Source organism: Oncorhynchus kisutch, linkage group LG14, assembly GCF_002021735.2.
Source record: "Oncorhynchus kisutch isolate 150728-3 linkage group LG14, Okis_V2, whole genome shotgun sequence".
Classification (NCBI taxonomy): Eukaryota; Metazoa; Chordata; class Actinopteri; order Salmoniformes; family Salmonidae; genus Oncorhynchus; species Oncorhynchus kisutch.
The window spans coordinates 16,236,318-16,257,632 of record NC_034187.2 but is presented as its reverse complement, the minus strand read 5'-3'; the positions used below and the strand labels follow the sequence as shown (position 1 = coordinate 16,257,632).

The 21,315-nt window shown below is 41.3% G+C and overlaps 2 protein-coding genes across 6 annotated transcripts in view; both read left to right on the top strand.

Annotated features, from left to right (window-relative positions):
• The first annotated feature begins 652 nt into the window (after window positions 1–652).
• LOC109904258 (galectin-5) lies at window positions 653–12,198 on the top strand. 2 transcript variants are annotated; one of them, XM_031787920.1, is made up of 7 exons: window positions 653–774; window positions 2,630–2,640; window positions 9,083–9,197; window positions 9,243–9,523; window positions 9,735–9,823; window positions 10,824–10,992; window positions 11,378–12,198. In XM_031787920.1, exons 2-7 carry the CDS (start codon window positions 2,635–2,637, stop codon window positions 11,531–11,533), a joined length of 816 nt encoding a protein of 271 aa, XP_031643780.1. In that variant the 5' UTR covers window positions 653–774; window positions 2,630–2,634; the 3' UTR covers window positions 11,534–12,198. The 2 variants fall into 2 exon arrangements, with proteins under 2 accessions (XP_031643780.1, XP_020357081.2); XM_020501492.2 differs by having other exon boundaries at window positions 9,083–9,523.
• A 1,719-nt stretch (window positions 12,199–13,917) lies between these two features.
• The window catches only part of LOC109904260 (F-box only protein 34), a 29,332-nt gene continuing 21,934 nt past the window's right edge, over window positions 13,918–21,315 (top strand). Inside the window, exon 1 of one of the 4 annotated variants that reach the window (XM_020501494.2) lies at window positions 13,918–14,259. The gene's annotated coding sequence lies outside the window, so the exon portion shown is untranslated. Of the gene's footprint in view, window positions 14,260–14,460; window positions 14,577–19,782; window positions 19,863–21,315 lie in introns of those variants that run through there. The other 3 variants (XR_002257157.2, XM_020501496.2, XM_020501495.2) reach the window with 3 other exon arrangements.

The following is a 21,315-nucleotide window of genomic DNA, read 5'->3' as shown; positions in this document are numbered from 1 at the left end:
AGTATTTGCATTGAAAAAGTGCCCAGCAGTCAGGAAATCAAGTAATAAGTGTCTGTTGATACATTATTAGAATGACAGTAAAACAGTTATACTATGTGTTTGCTGAGTAATTAGATCAAATTCACTATGATTGTGTATATTTTCCACTTTGATGGGGAATTTTCTGTACAGTTAACGTTAACTTCCAGTTAGTTTCGCTCACATTGCTGGTCCCATTGTTTAGAATTATTCCGCAATTAGGCAAAGAGTTATGGGATATTAGAATCCTCTTGTTCTAACCTGTATATTTGGGGTTTTACTTCTACAAATAACGCACCCTTAAAAAGTATGCTTGATAGCATTCCAACCACACCCACAAACCATAGACACGGACTATGTTTTTTTTGCTGTGCATTAGACCTTTGTGGTTTGGACAGTCTGCAAACACACCCTTCCAGAGGCGCAACATGTATACACATGGAGATTTTCCGTGGAAAGGTTTCTCTCATCATAACTAAACATTTAATAGATAACTGTAAGAACCTCATATTAGTATTATTCATAATTGTACTGTTTAAGAAAGAAACTCACAAATAAACACATAGAAACCTATGCGCCATTTTGTTGTACATACTTTTAATGCTGGTGGGAAAGTTACTCTGCGGGTGTGGTCTCTCAGAAGCGAGACCGGGAAATAAAGGTGTGGCCTTGTGGGGGGAACCCGTTTATATACGCCCTGACACACAGCTTTCCCTGTCTACTGTATCTCTGCCAACTGAACGGAGCTACTAACAGGTATTTCTTCATTTGGGTCATACACCAGCTATTGCTTTGTATTGTGTATCAGCTGCTTGTACTGTGATCTTGAGAAATTCGTTTTTGTGCATTGTTATACTAATATTAGATTTAAGGAAGGTTCACGTTGAATTTTACGACAGCTTTTGTGTAGGGAGATAGATGGCATATTACATAACCAGGAAGAGATTTTAATGTCGGATGGTTAGATATACAGTATCGCACACTGGATATGCAGTATGATATCTTCTGTATCACAGCGCACACCGCTTAAAAATGGCATGTCAACGATCCCAAATGGATTCCTGCTGCTTAAGTTGATCAGTGGCATTGCAAAACGAGTGAGGACCGGAAAGTTTTTTTTACAGAAGATAGTACCTGCGATTCATGATTCAACCACAATCTTAGAAAAATATTTGCTATCTAGAACTGTTCTTCGGCTGTCCCCCATAATAGAACCCTTTAAAGAACCCTTGTTTGTGCAAGGTAGAACCCATTTGGGTTCAATGTAAAACCCTTTCGAGTGAGTGTTCTACCTGGAACTAAAAATGTTCTACCTGGGGGGAAAAAGGGTTCTCCTATGGGGACAGCCAAAGGACCCTTTTGGAACTCGTTTTTCAAAAAGTGCAGTTTCCATGAGGCACTGAACATTCCACAAAACTGAGCAATATGACTGAATGTTTGCTCTAGGTAGGAGAGTATTTTTCACTCTAAGTCAACTTATCATGTTCCTACCTGTCCTGTTTCATTTCTACATGTACATTTGAGTCATTAAGCAGATGCTCCTATCCAGAGCAACTTGGTTAGTGCATTCATTTTAAGCTCGCTAGGTGAGACAACCGCATACTGTATCACAGTCGTGCATCTTTCCTCAATAAAGAAGTTCTAAGCAAAGTCCGAGCTATTAGGAAAATTATAAGTGCAATTTTTTTGTAATGCTTTTCTTTTATTACAGCCCCTCTGTTTTCACATTTCTACTCTGTCTGATAGGATAGTAATAGCAGTCAGTACATATCCGGTTAGGAATCTAAATATAACCGAGAATCATCCCTCCTCCTCATGATCATGACAATTGTTAGTTAGGCCTCATGGTACACAAAGAATCCAGGAAGTAGGCTAATTTTGAATAAATACTTTTAGTTTATTTTGAAATATATGTAATGTGTTCAGAGCTATTATAATGATGATTTTAATTTGTAAAGTGCTTTTCTCAGACCCAAGGTGCACATTAATTTAAAAAAGATATGTATAATAATAAAAACACTGACAACAAAGTTATATACAGGTGTTTCCAGAATACTAGCAGAGGTCCTTGAAAGCTTTTCTGAAAGCACAGTCTGGAGCTGTGCCTTAAAGAAGGACTGAGACTCTGCAGCCCTAATAGTGTCTGGAAGTGCGCTCCACAGTCGCGGAGCAACTGAAAGCCCTGTCACCCGTAGTTTTTAGTCTACTGCAGGGCTGCTAAAGGGAGATGGACCTGGAGGAGCAAAGGGTGTGTGTGGGGCAGGTGGGTAGAATGTCAGACCGGTATTATGGCTTTGTCTGTTGAAATAAACACCTTACCTCCACCAATATCCTGACTCAAATTAGCTCAGGTCTGATGCATATGAAAGAATTCCAAATGGGTGTGGTGAGGATAGGGTAGGTGTTCCCCTGATTGATACAGTCTTATGACATGAATGCATTCTTATAATTCTGGACAGGAAACATTACCTACCTGTATGGTTCCACAGAAAAGACTACGGCTAATGTTTGTCATAAACATTGGAGCATACTTTCCTCTCAAGACCTATATGGTTTGAAGTATTTAAAACATACAATAATTTTAACTCAAACATTTCACTCTCCTTTTCAGATACAATGGATGTAAGTAAACACTTTTTCTAATATTCTATCAAATTGCAAGAATGCTTAATACTATAAGCAATAAAGAGCTCACTGTATTTCCCCAGCTAGCACATTTGGTTTCTTGGAAGTTGTGGGAACGTACGTTTCTGGTTTCAGGATGAAAAATGTAGCCTGTTCTGGGAATGTTTATTTTTAGATTGCAGGGAGATTATGCAAACGTTTTACTCTGGATCCTTAAGTTTTCCTGTGAGGTTTTATTAACACTCAGATTTTAAAAAATCTAGGTTATTTTGAGGTTTTTTAATAACTTCCTTAACTTTCACTGAATGTTTCAAGACTTTTAACAACACTGCTAGTTTTTTTAATTTATTTTTTTTGAACGCCAAGCACATGTACATTTAATTTCCTTAGGCATTAATCTTGCAATTTGTTATTGTGACACGGCATCAGTGAGATTCAACCCTATAATTGCCTGTTCTCTATTGATGGATTTATTCCACTGCACCTCCAGAATGGCGCAAGCATGCCATTTTTGTTTTTATGCCTACAAAGCTGTTAATTTTAGTCTGTTCAAACAGACCCCATTTCAAAGGAAACAAGCACTCATTAAGATCAGGTGTGGCCCGTTAGTGGGCGCAGCAAATACACCTGATCACACTTAACAAGATAAAGGATAGAGTGAGTTTTTTTAATGCTGAGAACAGAATGTATATGATTTTAAATAACTTTAGTAACGTTCAAAGAACGTTCTAATGTTTTCTTGTGGTTTTTATGCAACATTTTCTTAACGTTCTTGGAAGAATGAGGACATTACTTTTAAATAAAACCATGAGGAAACCTGTAGGAAACGCTATGCTGAAGTACTGAAATTCCCACTGAAGAACGTTCACTGAACTATTTGAGAACATTTGGGGTGTTGGGCTCACATGGGCCGACGATGTCTCATAGGATTATATATATATTTTTTAAAGGTTTTGGTCCCTCCAGTTGAAAGATGTTTGATAGCAGTGCAGCAATGGTAGCTTTCTGTGTTATCACTCTTTCATTCCTCCATCCCATTAATTTTACCCTATGACAAACAACGTCAGTTTACACCAAATCATTTCTCACGTATGCCCTTTAATCATATATCATTGGAAAGCTTAGATTCACAGCTATCCATCAGACACATTTTCGGAAATGTTCAGGGCCCAGCATCTTAAGTCAAAGTTCATCGTTAGAACCTTCGTAGGAGCATCATTCAATCTCCCAGCTGTTTCCCAAAACCATCGTTACTGAAGTTGTACTTAAAACGCTAGTTACTTACCTCAGACGACTCGCAGAACAGCTAAGTGCATCATTAGATGTTTTTTTTTTTTGCCCATCCGCGTCACTTTATTCACAGATCTCAGCTAAACATAGATCAACTTCTTCGTGCTGTCTGACTGTGACCGCCGATAACTTAAAAATGAAGTTGACTACAAATGCAAAGTTGTCAAAGTGTTTGCAATTGTCACAAACAAGTGAAGGATAAAAAAATATGCTTCAAATGAAAGCAGAGATGACTGCATTTAAATATAAATAGGCTACACGGATGCACTATACAGTGCATTCAGAAAGTATTCACACGTTTTGTTGCTTTACATCCTCATTCTAAATATTTTCTTTTCCTCATCAGTCAAATTGTGAGATTTTGGGTTCCAACCTCTGTCTTTGTGAGACGCGAAGTAGGTGAACGGATGAGCGCAGCATGTGTGGTTCCCACTGAGTGTAGTTCCCACTGGGGCGGCAGGTAGCCTAGTGGTTAGAGTGTTGGACTCCCAACAAGGTTGCTAGATCAAATCCCTGAGCTGACAAGGTAAAAAATCTGTGCCCCTGAACAAGGCAGTTAACCCACTGTTCCTAGGCCCTCATTGAAAATAAGAATTTGTTCTTAACTGACTAGTTAAATAAAAAAAAGAAGCATGGAGGTGTGGTGGTGCTTTGCTTGTGACTGCACCACCACACCTCCTCCATGCTTTTTTTTTATTGGTGTCAGTGATTATATTTCAAATTCAAGGTACACTTAACCAGCATGGCTACCACAGCATTCTGCAATGATATGCCATTCCTGCTGCCACCACCATGCTTCACCATAGGGATGGTGCCAGGTTTCCTCTAGACATGACCCTTGGAATTCAGTCCAAGGAGTTCAATCTTGGTTTCATCAGACCAGAGAATCTTGTTTCTCATTGTCTGAGTCCTTTAGGGGCCTTTTGGCAAACTCCAAGCGGGCTGTCGTGCCTTTTTATTGAGGAGTTGCTTCCGTCTGGCCACTCGACCATAAAAGCCTGATTGCTGGAATGCTGCACAGATGGTTGTCCTTCTGCAAGGTTCTCCCATCTCAACAGAGGAACTCTGGAGCTCTGTCAGGGTGACCATCGGGTTCTTGGTCACCTCCCTGACCCAAGGCCCTTATCCCCCGATTGCTGTTTGGCTTCGAGGGTAGCTCTAGGAAGAGTCTTGGTGGTTCCAAACTTCTTCCATTTAAGAATGATGGAGGCTGCAGTGCTAGAGGTGTCACTACAAACCCGTGTTCGATCCCAGGCAGTGTCAAAGCGGTGCACAATTGGCCTAGCATCATTTGCGGAGGGTTTGGCCGGCCGGGATGGCCTTATGCCATTGCGCTCTATCGACTCCTTGTGGCAGGCATGCACTCTGACTTTGGTCGCCAGTTTTACGGTGTTTCCTCCACATTGGTGCGGCTGGCTTCCAGGTTAAGCAAGCAGTGGGTCAAGAAGCAGTGCGGCTTGGCAGGGTCGTGTTTCGGAGGACACATGACAATCGACCTCTACCTCTCCCAAGTCCGTACGGGAGTAGCAGCGACGGGACAAGACTGTAACTACCAATTGGGGAGAAAAAGGGTTAAAAGTAGAATTTTTAAAAAATGAATGAATGGAGGCCACTGTTCTTGGGGACCTTCAATGCTGCAGACATTTTTTTTTGGTACCCTTCGTCAGGTCTGTGCCTCGACACAATCCTGTCTTGGAGCTCTATGGACAATTCCTTCAACCTCATGGCTTGGTTTTTGCACAGACATGCCCTGTCAACTGTGGGACCTTTTTATACAGACAGGTGAGTGCCTTTCCAAATCCATGTCCAATCAATTTAATTTATCATAGGTGGACTCCGATAAAGTTGTAGAAACAAGGATGATCAATGGAAACAGGATGCACCTCTATTGTGAGCCTCATAGCAAAGGGTCTGAATAGTTATGTAAATAAGGTATTTTTTTTAAATCTACATTTGCCAACATTTCTAAAAACCTGCTTTCATGTCGTCAATATGGGATATTGCGTGTAGATTAATACATTTTAGAATAAGGCTGTAACGTAACAAACATTTTGAAAAGGTAAAGGGATCTGAATACTTTCCGAATTCACTGTCAATGTAAATTACAATGTTAATGTTCAATCAATTGAGTTCTATTTTGCCAATAGGGTACTGTCTAATGTTTGCCTCAATATACAGTACCAGTCCAAAGTTTGGACACCTACTCTTTATTTTTACTATTTTCTACATTGTAGAATAATAGTAAAGAAACTATGAAATAACACATATAGAATCATGTGTTAAACAAATCAAAATATATTTTAAGATTCTTCAAAGTAGCCACCCTTTTTGGGCACCTTTACACAATTCTGTGAATAATTTAACATCTGTATATCTGGCACACCTGTCATGTGGTTCTGTATTCTACATCATTCTACATGAACATTTTAAGATATTTCTGGTGTTACTACAATTACATTTCAAACAGGTGTGGTCCAATAAGACCCCATTGAGTAGTTTGGTGGCTATATTGGAAAAAGGCTTCTGTGGGGTTAATGTGTGAATTCTCTGATGGACCTGTATCTACAAACCTTTTTAATAATCAGGCCTAGATGTGTGTGTGTGTAATTTTCTGCCTCTTATCAAAGTTGGAATACAAAAACTTAGCTGTCCAATTACATGGAATTCTATGGCTAAGCTTTCAACATTTTAATGTCAATGGCACATATGGGAGATTTATTTTATTTTTTACAATAGTTGTAGCTGGTCATGTCAGTTGGTTTTATATATATATATATATATAATTTGAAAGGTAATTTCCTTACCTTTCCAAAGCACTTTTTTTAAAGTGATTTAAATGCATCATGCAATCCCATTTTAAAGCCATTTATACAGGTAAATTTGATATCTAACATAAGTCAAAGTTCTGTTGACCTGAACATTTTGAAATTGTCTGCAGGATAGCTGTGAATCTAAGCTTTCCAAGTGCACGTGTATGTAGAAGTGAGAAATAACTTGTATGATATTGTTTGTCAGGGGGAAAAATGAATGGGATGAAATAGTGATAACACTCAGCAAGCTACCGAGTCGTTATTCATGTCATAAGAAGGAATTCCCCTCAACCACGCCCACAAATTGGGGAATACAAACATTCTTTCCCATTGACCCCCATTGTAAAAGAGCCAACTTCATTGTTCATTTTTTGTTATACAGAAATAATAAAACATGCCAAAAAAACTGCTTGTTAACCAGGTCAAAAATGACACTATGTAGGGAAATAGAGCCTGTGAGAAGAGCCCTGTGGCTTCAGGCTATTCAGCGTGGGAAATGTGGGGACCCGGTGTCCATGTAGGCTACTCTGTGTGTGGAAAACATGTAATCTCAGGTAAAACCTACTTGTAGCTATATTGTTTTTTGATAGCTTAATGTTCCAGTCGGTAGCTAGCACTCACTCACGTGGTTAGCATCATGAAAAGGGGCGTGAGGGAAGCCCTACAATATTACATTTTTCTATGTAGTGAGAAAACAGTTGCGAGCAGGCAATGTGGAAAAGGGATCTTTAGAAATTTTGTACTTTTCTTAAATGTAGTTTTTGTAATTGACTAAAACAAGCAGATAACAAGAGAATTGCATTTGAAAAATTCAAGTTTTTGCTTTGAGTCAATGGAGCCTAGGTAACCACAGATTGTTTTCCCCCCCACAGGTGGGCGGGCCGCAACTTTCTATCTTATACCGACTGGCATGATTGCTGCACTGCAATCACACATTTTCCATCTCTAGGGACATAGACCTTCAAAAAAAATTAGGAGACATCTTCGGCCCAAGTGAGCCTAATATGGACTAATGCCAAACCAGTTGAACATGACCAAAATTGAAATGAAATGAAAGGTAACCATGTTTGAACTTAAGACCCATTTTGTTAAAGTAATGAAATGCCAAGAAAATTGTTATTTTGTCAAGTTCCTTAAATGTGCTGAGAATATTCCAAAGCCAAACTACTATCCTGCATCATTCCCAGAAGGTTGTGGGTAGGTTGTATGCAAAATAACCATAGGACTCCACGCTCTCACCAAGCTCTAAGAAACAAATTGTTCTCAGAACATTATGTGCTAGCTGGGTCCAGTGAGAAATTAAGCAAGGAGACACATCCACTTGTGCACACTACCTATCTCCTCTCTCACCCTGCTCTGCTTCCCCCCCTCTCACCCTGCTCTGCTTCCCCCCCTCTCACCCTGCTCTGCTTCCTCCCCTCTCACCCTGCTCTGCTTCCTCCCCTCTCACCCTGCTCTGCTTCCTCCCCTCTCACCCTGCTCTGCTTCCTCCCCTCTCACCCTGCTCTGCTTCCTCACCCTGCTCTGCTTCCTCACCCTGCTCTGCTTCCCCCCCCCCTCACCCTGCTCTGCTCCCCCCCCCTCACCCCCTCACCCTGCTCTGCTTCCCCCCCCCCTCATCCTGTTCTGCTTTCCCCCCCCCCTCTCATCCTGTTCTGCTTCCCCCCCCCTCTCATCCTGCTCTGCTCCCCCCCCCTCTCATCCTGCTCTGCTCCCCCCCCTCTCACCCTGCTCTGCTTCTTCCCCCCCCCTCACCCTGCTCTGCTTCTTCCCCCCCCCCTCACCCTGCTCTGCTTCCCACCCTGCTCTGCTTCCCCCCCCTTTCATCCTGCTCTGCTCACCCTGCTCTGCTTCCCCCCCCCACCCTGCTCTGCTTCTTCCCCCCCCCTCATCCTGCTCTGCTTCCCTCCCCCTCTCATCCTGCTCTGCTTCCCCCCCCCCTCTCATCCTGCTCTGCTTTCCCCCCCCCCCCTCTCATCCTGCTCTGCTTTCCCCCCCCCTCTCATCCTGCTCTGCTTCCCCCCCCCCCCCTCTCATCCTGCTCTGCTCCCCCCCCCCTCACCCTGCTCTGCTTCTTCCCCCCCCCCTCACCCTGCTCTGCTTCTTCCCCCCCCCCCCCCCCCCTCACCCTGCTCTGCTTCCCACCCTGCTCTGCTTCCCCCCCCCTTTCATCCTGCTCTGCTCACCCTGCTCTGCTTCTTCCCCCCCCCTCTCACCCTGCTCTGCTTCCCTCCCCCTCTCACCCTGCTCTGCTTCCCTCCCCCTCTCACCCTGCTCTGCTTCCCTCCCCCTCTCACCCTGCCCTGCTCTGCTCTGCTCCCCCCCCTCTTTCCCTACAGCTTTCAGATGCTCTGGGTGGTGAACCGGGCTGGCCAAGCCAGAACAACCAGCAGAGTAGTGGGGGCGTGTGGCCTGGTGGGCAACCCAACCAGCCAACATGGCCAGGACAGCCTGGTGGTCAACCGGCTTGGCCTGGACAGCAGCAACCAGGACAGCCTGGTGGTCAACCGGCTTGGCCTGGACAGCAGCAACCAGGACAGCCTGGTGGTCAACCGGCTTGGCCTGGACAGCAGCAACCAGGACAGCCTGGTGGTCAACCGGCTTGGCCTGGACAACAACCAAACCCTTCCCAACCCTCATGGCCCGGACAACCAGGTGGGGGACAGCCCAGTCAGCCGACATGGCCAGGACAGATTAGCCAACCTACTGCACCCGGATGGCCAAGCCCAAGCCCTGGTCCAGGCCCTGCCCAACCAACTGCTCCACAACATAGTTCACTGGTAAGAGAAGACATTCAATCCTGAGGATGTTGGGTATGACGGTTTGAAAAACCATGAGCAAGGTTCTGCATGGTTCAGAACTATCTTTGTGACAGATTATCTCTCATGACCTCTACTCAGACATTGTTGTAAGCCTGTCCTAATGACACTCAACTGGTTTTGGCTGTTTTTATTTGCTGTTTTCAACAAACTCATTTTATTTCCCCAACAGAAAGTGCCATATGACCTGAACCTGCCAAATGGATGCTACGACAAGATGCTCATTACAATTCGTGGGACAGTTAACCAAAATGCCAAAATGTCAGTATTCACAGCAAAATATAGTTTCCGTGGTAAATTGTGACAATCTACATTGTAGCTATTTCCACACTTTGATTCTTAATGTTGCTCAGTTATTTTAGTCTTGTAGCCAGCAGTAGTTACTCAAATGGCATGCCTTTCCTTGATATGTTGCCTGCAAACTTCTTATACCATAACCTAAGTACTAGTCTGTTTGTGCCATCATACCACTCCTTGCCACTTGTCATGCCAAATTTCATGTATAGGATGACAAGGAGTTGGAATGATGGCACAAACAGATCTGGGACGTGGCTACTTCTACTGCTAATCTCAATCTAATAAGGACTAAAATCTTATCAAATACAAACGGTTGTTCCTTTGTTCAAAGTGTGTGATGGGTAAGTATCTATCTCCGGATGTAAACAGAGACTAATAGAAGTTAGACGAGAGGATCTAGATAATCAAGCTCTGGGTAGTTAACAAATCTAGATTACTGTCAAATGTAAATCAATGAGGACCCTTTTGAAAGAGTTTGGCAGACAGTAAACTCAATAGAGCATCTTGACATCATTATTTCCAATCCTCACCTGAATACAATTTAACTGATGTAAGGACAATGGGTGAGAATAGAACAAATGATCTGTGATTATTTCAAAACCAGATAATACCAACCACTTTAAAGTCAAGAGTAGGCCTACAGTAACTATGGCCATAAACTCAAAAAGCTCACATCATGGAAACCGTCGCGGAGTGCTGTTGAGCATGTGGCTCATAGAACACACACACACACATTCATCACAAAACATAATGCTGTTGTCTGACTTGTAATCGACACTACAAGATAAACGCATTGGTGATGTAATTGTCACAAAATCCAAGGTTTACCACTATGTTATTAGCTTCGTCCCAAATATGTTTGTGCTCTTGAAACACCATTGCTCATTGTCAAGCCAAACAAATTGTTTGAAAATAAAATGAGTCACATGGAGTTGGTATGAACACTGCTATTATCTCCCTGTAGGTTCACCATCAATCTAACCAAAGGGAATGACATTGCCATGCACTTCAACCCACGCTTTAATGACCAGGGAAAGAAAACGATTGTGCGGAACAGTCAGATAGGCAATACATGGGGAAAAGAGGAGAGGGAGCACAATCACTTCCCCTTCACTCAGGGCCAGCCCTTTGAGGTGAGGAATCGATCTTCTGGTTTACTTCATGTCAACCAATCAGAGTTTTAAAACCATGATGGCTGGGGTCCATTGGGAATTAGGATGTGTCCCAAATGGCACCCTCCTATATAGTACACTACTTTTGAACAGAACATGCTTTGGTCAAAAGTAGTGCTCTAAATAGGGAATAGGGTGCCATTTGGAAAAAATCTTTAGACACTCCTGTATTCATCTCAAGATATTTTCAGTTATATGATTTTAAAAAATGTCAAACAAATTAAAATGTTATTCATGATCAACAGATCATGTTTTACAATCCATATATTAATTTACATTTCAGTCATATCTTAACACATTCTTTGATTTTGCATAATAATGAGTTTGTGGTCCTGTGTTTTTCCAGATGAAGATAATGTGCACTAACAGTGAGTTCAAGGTGGCAGTGAACAGCTCACACATCCTGGAGTTCAAACACCGCATCCGTGATATCCAATCCATCAAACACCTGGTCATCTATAATGATGTCACCCTCACGTCTGTGGAGATTGACAAACTATAAGATCTAGCAGGGTTGGTTTCAGCCATAGAAATGGAATGACCAGATTAGCCAAAGTCCCTCAGGTTCTATTTTTATGGTTCCAGTGACCTTCCATCATTGGCTTTCAACAGAAACATACAGTAGCTTGAGTCTCAAGCTTTAACCCAGTAGTACTACCATCATATTATGTACTTCTACTAAGCTGGTATATTCTCTGTGGAAAAATATATTTTCTTAGTCTTTTAATAAGAGAGAAAGTCAACAACTTAACTTACAAATTCATTGGTTTTAAGTCTGAATAGGTACATATATTTTAAAGTAAACTACCTATATCCAATAAAAATCCAATGTTATACTCAAACATATGTTTTTCATTGACTGATATCTCTTCCTCCAGATACAGTATGTTTTGTGATGTATTTTTATTGCTGTATAACCTTTCACACTAGGTGGCAGAGTTGAGACTGTTGAATGTTTTAGAACCACAACAAGCCTAGTATTTGCTGTGGCAAAATAAACATTACCTTGGCTACCTATACCACACAGTAGTAGATGAATTTGAGAACACCAATGCATATTACCACTTAACATATAGGCTATAATTGCTTTGCATTAGTGAATGAAGGACCATGTCTGTAAAATCCTGTAAACATACTGTATTTTAAAGCGCTTTCTCAACCCTGCAATCATGAGCAAGTTCACTTGTTAATGCATGACATTACATTACCATCTTTCTGTAGTGTTTCCATAAGCAGTGATTATCTTGTTCCCATTACCAGCCATCAGCACTTAACATGTTTATTCAGGGGGAGAGTGTCAATATCTGTGAGTGATATTACGGTTGACAATCATCTCAAATTAAGTAAATGTGACTATTTACACAGACCACATTGACTGAATCAACACGGAATCTTTTCACTGGTAACCACTAAACAAAATATGAGGAGACTTAAACTACAGAGATACCTCTAAATACTATAATTTGATTACTCTCCTGATTAAATAGTTTGAAGTCCCTTTAAAAGAAGTGAACTGTTATTTTAGAGCTTCTGCTCCTGCTGTCTATCATCAAATGTGTTTTTCTCCATTATGTTCTTCTTAAGTAATAAGTTACATCACAATGTGGAAGAACACAAAACAAACTTGTTACAGTTGCTCTCATAACAGCCCTCTCTCAATCCATGTTCACAAACTTGTTATTACATTTACAGCCCTCACTGCCCTCCACCAACCCACAGCAATGAGCCCATCGCACTGTTAAGCTCACAAGATGAGACTGACGAGATGCATGTAGACACATGATAAACTTTCCCCCCACCCCAGCCCGGCATGCCTCTGGCTGTTGTCTATAATCTACCAGCCAGACCATGTCTCCTCCTGATAATTACTTCCCCAGCAATAACTGATCAGTGTGTCAGGTAGACAGGGCAGATAGGAAGGCGTGTGTATGTGTTTACACACTCTTAGAAAAAATGGCGCTAGAACCGAAAAGGGTTCTTTGGATGTCCCCATAGGAGAACCCTTTTCAGAACCCTTTTTGGTTCCCGGTAGCGCTCCTTTGGGTTCCATGTAGAACCTTGGAACCAAAACTGGTTTTTACCTAGAACCAAAAAGGGTTTATCTATGGGGACAGCTGAAGAAGCCTTTTGGAACCTTTTTTTCTAAGAGAGAGAGAGAGAGTGTGTGTGTGTGTGTAACAGAGATCACATTCCTATCTACACTAGGCTACTAAAAGAGGCTGGCACATGCTTAGCTGACTGACACTATTCTGTGTGTTGTGGCTATTGTGACCTATGGCGGGATACAGGGGTTACATCCCAAAGAACACCCTATTCCCTATATAGCACTTATTTTAATCATACTCCTATACTGTAGGTTCTGGTCAAAAGTAGTGCACCAAAGTGCAATAGGGTGTCATTTGGGATAAACAAAAAGACACCTTAGTATCATGACGTCAGGTCAGTGATTCATTTTTAATGATGGAAACAGACTACGGACTGAATCTCGATGGAAACTGAAGACAGAAGAGATTGATTATTCACTGACTCTTCTATGCCTACATATAAACTGCTGTGAACTTCATAAAGGTTGGAACTTTGAATTGTTCTCAAATCGCTTTTGCACCTGGTTTATGGTATGGCTTGTAATAGGGATTTCAGAACTCTTATAGTAATATAATATCATTTTAGTCACCTATAATTTTGGTCACCCGTAAATCATGGGGACTGGTTCACCTAATAAAGCTTTAATCTATTTTAAACATTTAATATTATCCATTTTAAAACATTTGTTTCCTCAAGTAGGCCTATTCCGAAAATGTAAATTACCTATATAAATGATCAATCTTAGTTCAATTCACGAAGTACAGTATTGTCTTTGACGCAATTATTTTGCGCGTGCATGATAGTTTTGCGGACACGTTCATCATTGTTGAAGATGCAAGCACGTCAGAACGCTGAGCGCTATAATATCAAGCAGGGGACGTCGCTCGCTCGTGAATATCTTTTGCAAAACGACTAGCTAGTATGGAATTGTTAGCAAGAGTGTAGCATCAAATACGGACGAAAATTATAACGATTTTACTCCTTATATGATAGTTATGAAGACCGTATAATTATAGATACGGTTATAATTTATTGTAAGGTCACTGCTGAACACCGAACACTGCGCTGCTTTGCCCAGCAAGTGCTCATAGTAAGGCAGGGGATTGGAGACCTCATCATTTCCGAGTTTTCACAGCGGCACAGGTCAGTTTGAACGTTTTACCTTTGCTTTGGTATTCCTCTATATGTGTGTACTGTTAAATAGCTAGCTACATTAATTAAATTAACACATTCTAGCTAATATTGTTAAACTGCGTTGACATTCTACCAACCCAGCACACAAGTAAAAAAAAAAGGAAAAAAAAGTTGTATAACTAACTAGCCATTAGCAATGCTAACGTTAGCTAGCTAATAGCATTAACGTGCCTGGAAAGTCGAGATGGGTGGAGTGGAGATGGACACTGATGGGTCCGTTTAAACACTCGCTTAGATTGCACTGCAATTCATTTGAATCTGATAAGGTAATTGGTTAGTTAAATATTTGGACACTCAAAGTTAACCAGCGTTAGCTTGCTAACGTTATGGATTTATTTAGTACGAAATGTGTTAGCGTGTACCTAGCATTAACGTTACGCCACAGTACCTTGACTATGATGTTGCTTTCCTCAAACCTTCGCTGCATGGGTGGATAAGGCCTTTCCAAATCGAACAAACGTTTATCAACGTTACTATCTCATTTTGTGGAAATGTAACGAGCTAATTTTAAACTATAAATTAACTATGTAGGTAACAATGTCGTTGTCACTGGCAACTTTTTTTCCCCCCACAGTAGTTTAGCAAACTAGCTGACTGAGCTAGCGCGTTTGTTATCCTATTGACACGAAAACAACACGCATGGTCGGTACTAAATCTAAATAGTGCAATGTGTGAATACATTGTCACTTATCTAAAAGCTAGCAATCTTACCAAGTGGCTAACGTTACGTTGTGTATGAATAGTTTGTGTAGCGGTGTTGACTGTGTCGCTAACAGCTACTTTCCTTATTATGAATGTATTAACATGGATAATCAAATTATTAATTTTAGGTGCTCTGATATGTACAAGGGTAAATTATTGCTGAAAAGCAGTAAAAGTTCCACTTGTGCTATGTTGACATGTCTGGACCACCTATTGAGACATGTCTTTTGTTAGGTTAATCAGGTGTTAAATGATGTGAGGAGACTGGAGTGCAACATTAAGTTATTCACTTCCCATGAAACAGTGATTGGCTTAAAATAACATATACTTTTGAGGAAGTAAACCACTGCATGTTGTGAGGTGCTGAAGGTTATTGCACACAGCATACACATACTCTTGTTTGTCTTGCAAATAAACGTTTAGCCCACACTTTGTACTTAGACCTGGCCTGTGATTAACAAGTCAATTGTCTGTGTGAGGCGCTGATGGATTCCATGGGTCTGTTTTTGCCATGGGATTTTTCTGCCGGGGGCGGCAGTGTAGCCTAGTGGTTAGAGCATTGGACTAGTAACCGAAAGGTTGCAAGTTCAAATCCCCGAGCTGACAAGGTACAAAATCTGTCGTTCTGCCCTTGAACAGGCAGTTAACCCACTGTTCCTAGGCCGTCATTGAAAATAAGAATTTGTTCTTAACTGACTTGCCTAGTAAAATAAAGGTAAAATAAAAAAAGTTGTTGTATAATAAAATGCTTGAGTTGCACTTCTGTTTAGTCTTTTTCTTGCTATGTATTCATATGGTGGCACTCTATTCAACATACTAGTTCTCCAAAGTGTTTCTAATCAATGTTAGGCTGTTCCTCATTTTGTTGGTAGTGGTTTGTGCTGATACACTAGGCTAAGTGCCTGATCCACTTATGGTATTGAGTGGTTGATTTAATTGTACAGTCAGAGAAGGTTTTGGCACTCCCATGGAACTGAAGCAGATGTTTATGGGTGGATCTTGTCTCCATTGATTTTAATATTGAACACCTCCCAACTACTGTAAGACCTTATGGACAGTACATGCCACCATGATGACTGTCAGCTGTGCGAAGTCGATCACCTGCTGGGTGTCAACAAAAGGTACAGATTCAACATGTATAATTGTTGGGAAATGATGGCCAATGTTCTGTGGTCAGAGGGGATAGGATGGTCACCCTCTGCATTTAATCATTTGTCGGTCTGGTGTGTTTTCTCTCTTAGCCAATTAATCCATCAGAACCCCTTAACTGTCTAACAATCATCTCACATGTAGGCCTAGACCCAAATTGTGCAATGATGCTTTTACAATCTTACTTAACTGGGAGAAATAGTTTGACTCCAGGATCTGACATTAACAATGGCCCGCTGGCCTGGGGTCAGTAAAAACGTGTTGGGCCAGTGGATCTAGTCAGTCACTGACCCAACAGGGCCACTAACTTTCCTGCAAAATTTGCATTCCAGTTCAACATTTACCTTCTCTGTTGCAGTCTGCCATTGAAGACTAGACAACACGTGGAAAAGTAATGCTATTTGTATTTGGTCAATATGTTTGGTGGTTAAAGCACCGTCATGCTCCCCGGGAGTCAGAATTTCTCATTCTCGAGCTGTACATAAGTTGTGTTCACATGGCAGCTGTCCAGAGCAAAAAAAGCGCTCATCAACCCACTCGTTCAGCTTATTTATTTTAGGGAAAGTGATTTCTAAAAGGAAATATTCAATAGTGAACATGCTGGCTACTGTTGATAGTGTGTAAATAGAAATCTACAAGTTGCCTAGCATTTGTCTTGGATAGCCTACTGTACCCAGATCGATATCTTTTTTGGGGCAATGTCCTATTTTAAGATTTAAAAAATTGTAATCTTAAAATGACTGGCTATTATACAAACAAATGTATGTAATTAACACAAAGCAGTTCTAAAGAGTAGACTGATGTCTCACATTGTTAATTGATATTAAACAGCTTTTTAATACTTACCATAACAACCAAATGTAAGCTATTACCAGCTGAATATAGTGGGAAAGCATGCCAATAGGCTCTGTATGACCCCAATAACTGGGCCAGTAGGGATTCCATTCGGGACAGTGAGAAGTGTACGTTGAACCCTGGACTCTACAATACATAATGATAACAAGCACTTAGCTTCAGCGTTGTCAATAAAGATCGACAGAAATATTCATGGCTTGTATCCATATACTTTTTTGGGGCATTGAGGAACAGTTGCCGTGTAGCTTAGACATTTGTGTGCACATTTGGTGAGTCTCTTTTCGTCAAGCCCAGGCCCTGCGACCTACTTTTTTTTATGAACAAATGATGAGAACCCCTTTTAGTGTAGTCTGAAATACCTTTACCACCTGTTGGGGTGAATTTGCCTATCCGTCCCACCAAGGCACCCAGACAACTGGACAGCTCAGTGTCAAAAAACATCTTTGTCCAGTCTATTAAGACTCGCGTAGCAGGAGAAAGACGTGTTCAACCATGTCTCTAAAGTGCGGGCATTTTGGTCGCATATGCTCCTAAATATTTTGCTTTGCGACTTGGAATTTTAATTTAGGAGCACCAGTGCACCTAGAGAAAAATTCAGCCATTTAATTGTTGTAATCAATCATTTTATTTCTCACGTCCAGATTACAGCAGGTATAAAAGCTGCAGCTAAATGCTTGTGCGCTAGCTACCTATTAAAGGAAGAATTAGTATGCCTAGTAATAGCCTGGTATGTAAACAATAGGATATACAGTATAGTTAATGAACAATAGGATATACAGAATGGATAATAAATGTGCTATAAGTATGACTGGATTTACAAATTTTAAAGTGGTTAGTGTGTTGGTCAGTTGAATATATAGTAGAACACCAGCTGTGCTGGGTGGTAGTGTTTTAGGGTTGAATGTGTGGCGATTCAGTGCAAATAGTCTCTAAGATGCAGATTTGTGACTGTGGTGGTGGCACCATTACTACAGAGAACTGCTAGTCTCTAACCCAAACCATTCAGCCGTTACCAGCACTACGTTTTTTTTCTCCTTCTATTGCACATTGGCACTTCAGCTGGATGCATCTCCATTGGCATGCCTCGTTTTACATTCATAAACCATGTCGTGGCCCCCTGACACCTCATGTTACCTCATTAGCTGGCTTGCTAACAACCTGGTAACTTTACCAGTCGAAACATTTGGGAGCACCGAAAGAATGGTAAAGGGATAACTTCATGAGCTCAATGATCATAGCAGTGAATGAATGACAGATTTGCATCTCTTCACACACACACTTGATGTTCATAAAAGAGACATTGTACAATGTTTTAATATAATGCATCTCAACAGGAAACTGCTTTTACACAATGTAACGCTGTAATATTCCACAAATTACTTTGTAATTTCAATGACTGGTATTTGTATTGGCATTTTAGCTTGTATAATGAACAGTCTTTACAGTTTCTTGGGCACATGTGATTCAACAGTAGATGAATGCATAGACCAAATAAAGGCTGTATCAATATTTTCTGTTGCTGCTAAATTTGATCTTAAGTTGAGAGCACCAGTGCTACCATTTTATTGTATTTACAGCCCTGTGTTCAACAGTTTTTCCTACCTGACAAAACAAGCTGTTGATTGGAGTGGGTGAGGTGGGCCAGACCTGTGAGTGTAACAGGTTGTGACAAGCCTTTGTGTTATTTTAGATACGTGGCTTTTAATCCTGTCCTGTTCTGTTCCCACTGCTTTCTCTCTCGCTCTGCGTTGGCTTGTCTTTGCTCTCAGCCTTCCACCTGCCTGAGCCCCAATAATTCACCCTTGAGAACTTGAGAAAAGCTGAGGTGTTTGTTTTCTACTTCTTGGCCATACTACTTGTAAACAACAATTGAAAGACACATTTTGTAGTACAAAAGAGGTCGTCTTTGGCTGTTTGAATTGTCACCTTGCTTGTCCTTGTTACATGTTATATTCAGCCTGGCCTGTTGAATGCTCATACAGCATCTAGTGTGTTTGCCTTGTGCTGTGAGCACGTTTCCTACATGCTCATTGTCCCTCAGTGCATTCCAGCATTGGTCTTTTTCACACTGATTCATTTGGGTCAATGCTAAAGTTGGAGGCATGCTGCTTTGATGTTAGGCTACACAATTGCCACAAAGACATGGAAGAGAATGCCTGTGTTTTGGGACATACAGCAACACTATGGTTGTCTGTGTATGCTACTGTAATAAAGAAAAAGCTCAGTTTAAGTAGGAGAACAGAATGGTGTGTGACTGAAAGGTTTGAAACATGCTTTGACATTAGGCTACACAATTGCCACAAAGACATACAGACAGACCAACTGTATGGTGGGCTTCCAGATTACTGTAGTACAAGAGAGGGTATAGCATAGAACTGTGAATCATTAAATGGTGTGCGACTGTCTCAAAGGGCCAGATAGGAAGGAATTCACTAAGCCAAAAGAAATTGGGATGGTCGTTGTTTGTACAAGGTGTGTTGTTAGCCTATATCCAGTTTCTCAGTGGAAAAAAAATAAAGTTGCCCAGTCTTGACGTAACGCAACTGGTTTGCTCTGTCTTGTAGCGTAGGTCATGTCCGTATCCTATGCCTGTAACTCGGCAGCATGTGTTTCCCATTCCCCTGATGAGTTTCTATCCAATGGGCAGGGTGAGATAGACGAGGCTGTTGCCATTCCTGGTCTGGTGGTGTCAGAGCTGACGCCTTGTGCTTGGCAATGGAGGGAATACACAGACACTTTAGGCTCTGGAAAGCTAGCTACTCATAGGCCCTTCACAGGCCCTCCTGAAGTAATTACTGAATCGCTGTGAACTTCTTAGTAGAGGTGTGGAATTCAAGACCTGTTAGGTAAGAGGTCCTCTGTTTCTGTGGGCATATGTATGCCTGCAATGGTGTTATTCATAGGCTGCATGTGTAACTAGAGCAATAGAAATAGAGATCTACTCTATGTTGAAAAGCCTAATCATAAGAAATATGGATATTCTTGTTTGAGCTTTTGAGGAGATCTGATTTATAGTAGTCAAATTGTGTGTTTGCTTACCTAATATTTCCCTATTTTTAGACGGACCTTATTGAGCTAATAGCTTTATTGGCCCAGGCCCCAGCTAACATGTAGCAACTGATCAACAATAGGTTAAGTTAATGGGTTGTTGCCAGCTGAAGTCTTGAGATTATTTCTGAGTCTGTATGCTATGACATACTCATGCTGCTGAGAGAGAGAACCCCCAAATCAAAGGTCTTGTGTGCCATGTTACTCTTCCGACAGGACAGCACTTGTGTTACAAATGCTGTGCAGCACACTAACTCTGTATGTGGAATGTTGAGAGTATCGTGGATGTCTCTGTACTTAGCCTGGATGGAACACATAACAGATCATTGCACAACTGTTACTGGTCAGTCAGTGATCAGGATGCTCTATTCAATGGAGTCACGAGCAGTGAAATGTTGGTTGAACTTCTTTCTTTACGAGGTTATGATAGATTGATACTAAGAGCAGGAAAGCACTGATTTGTTAGTGGTCCAAATATATTAAACGAAAGCTGCTTTCTCTCTGGTTGCTTTCTGATTTATAGTTGGGGCTTGATGTTTCAGTGTTTTGGATGTCCTGTACACCACTAGATTAGAAAATCGCCTCAAAAGGTATTTCAACAGCGCTCGTCCACAAGTGCTTGGGTATGGAAATAGCTTTGTATACGAATTACAGGCAGTCAGGCAGCCGCACCCCTCTTCCCGGGTGTGTTTTAAAGTGCTATTGTATTTGTATGGAAAACCCCAGTAGGTTCAGGTGAAGGAAGTGCCTTATGAAAGGAGAGGGCAGCCATGCATTTATGGGAAAGGCCACATGGATGACGTGCAAACCTATATTTAATTGGGTTTGGTTAATGTTAGGGTTAGCCTAATATAAGGGTCAGTTTTAGATTTGGCTCGTTGGGCTGTCAATTGGATCCTGGTCAGAAAAGTCTCCTTAAAGTATCTACAGATAATACGTAGACTGGACCCACAGCAACGCTCTGGCATTTGACGCCGTTTTCTTCTACCTTTGAGTCTCAGCGACTGCTCAGATAATAAACCAAACTACATCTCAACCTTATAGAATCCCCCCAAATATTTTGTTTTGAGGTGATGTTACTTTAGGCTAAAACAGATATGTGCTTTTTTTCTTCTCTGTGACTGAAAGGGATGACATTCTATTTGTAGCTGATATGTGAGTGAATACATTGAAGCAGCATATCAAATTAGGATAATGTTGTAGTTTACACTGGCAAGTATAAGAATATTTGCTAGGGCATATTTAATCTTA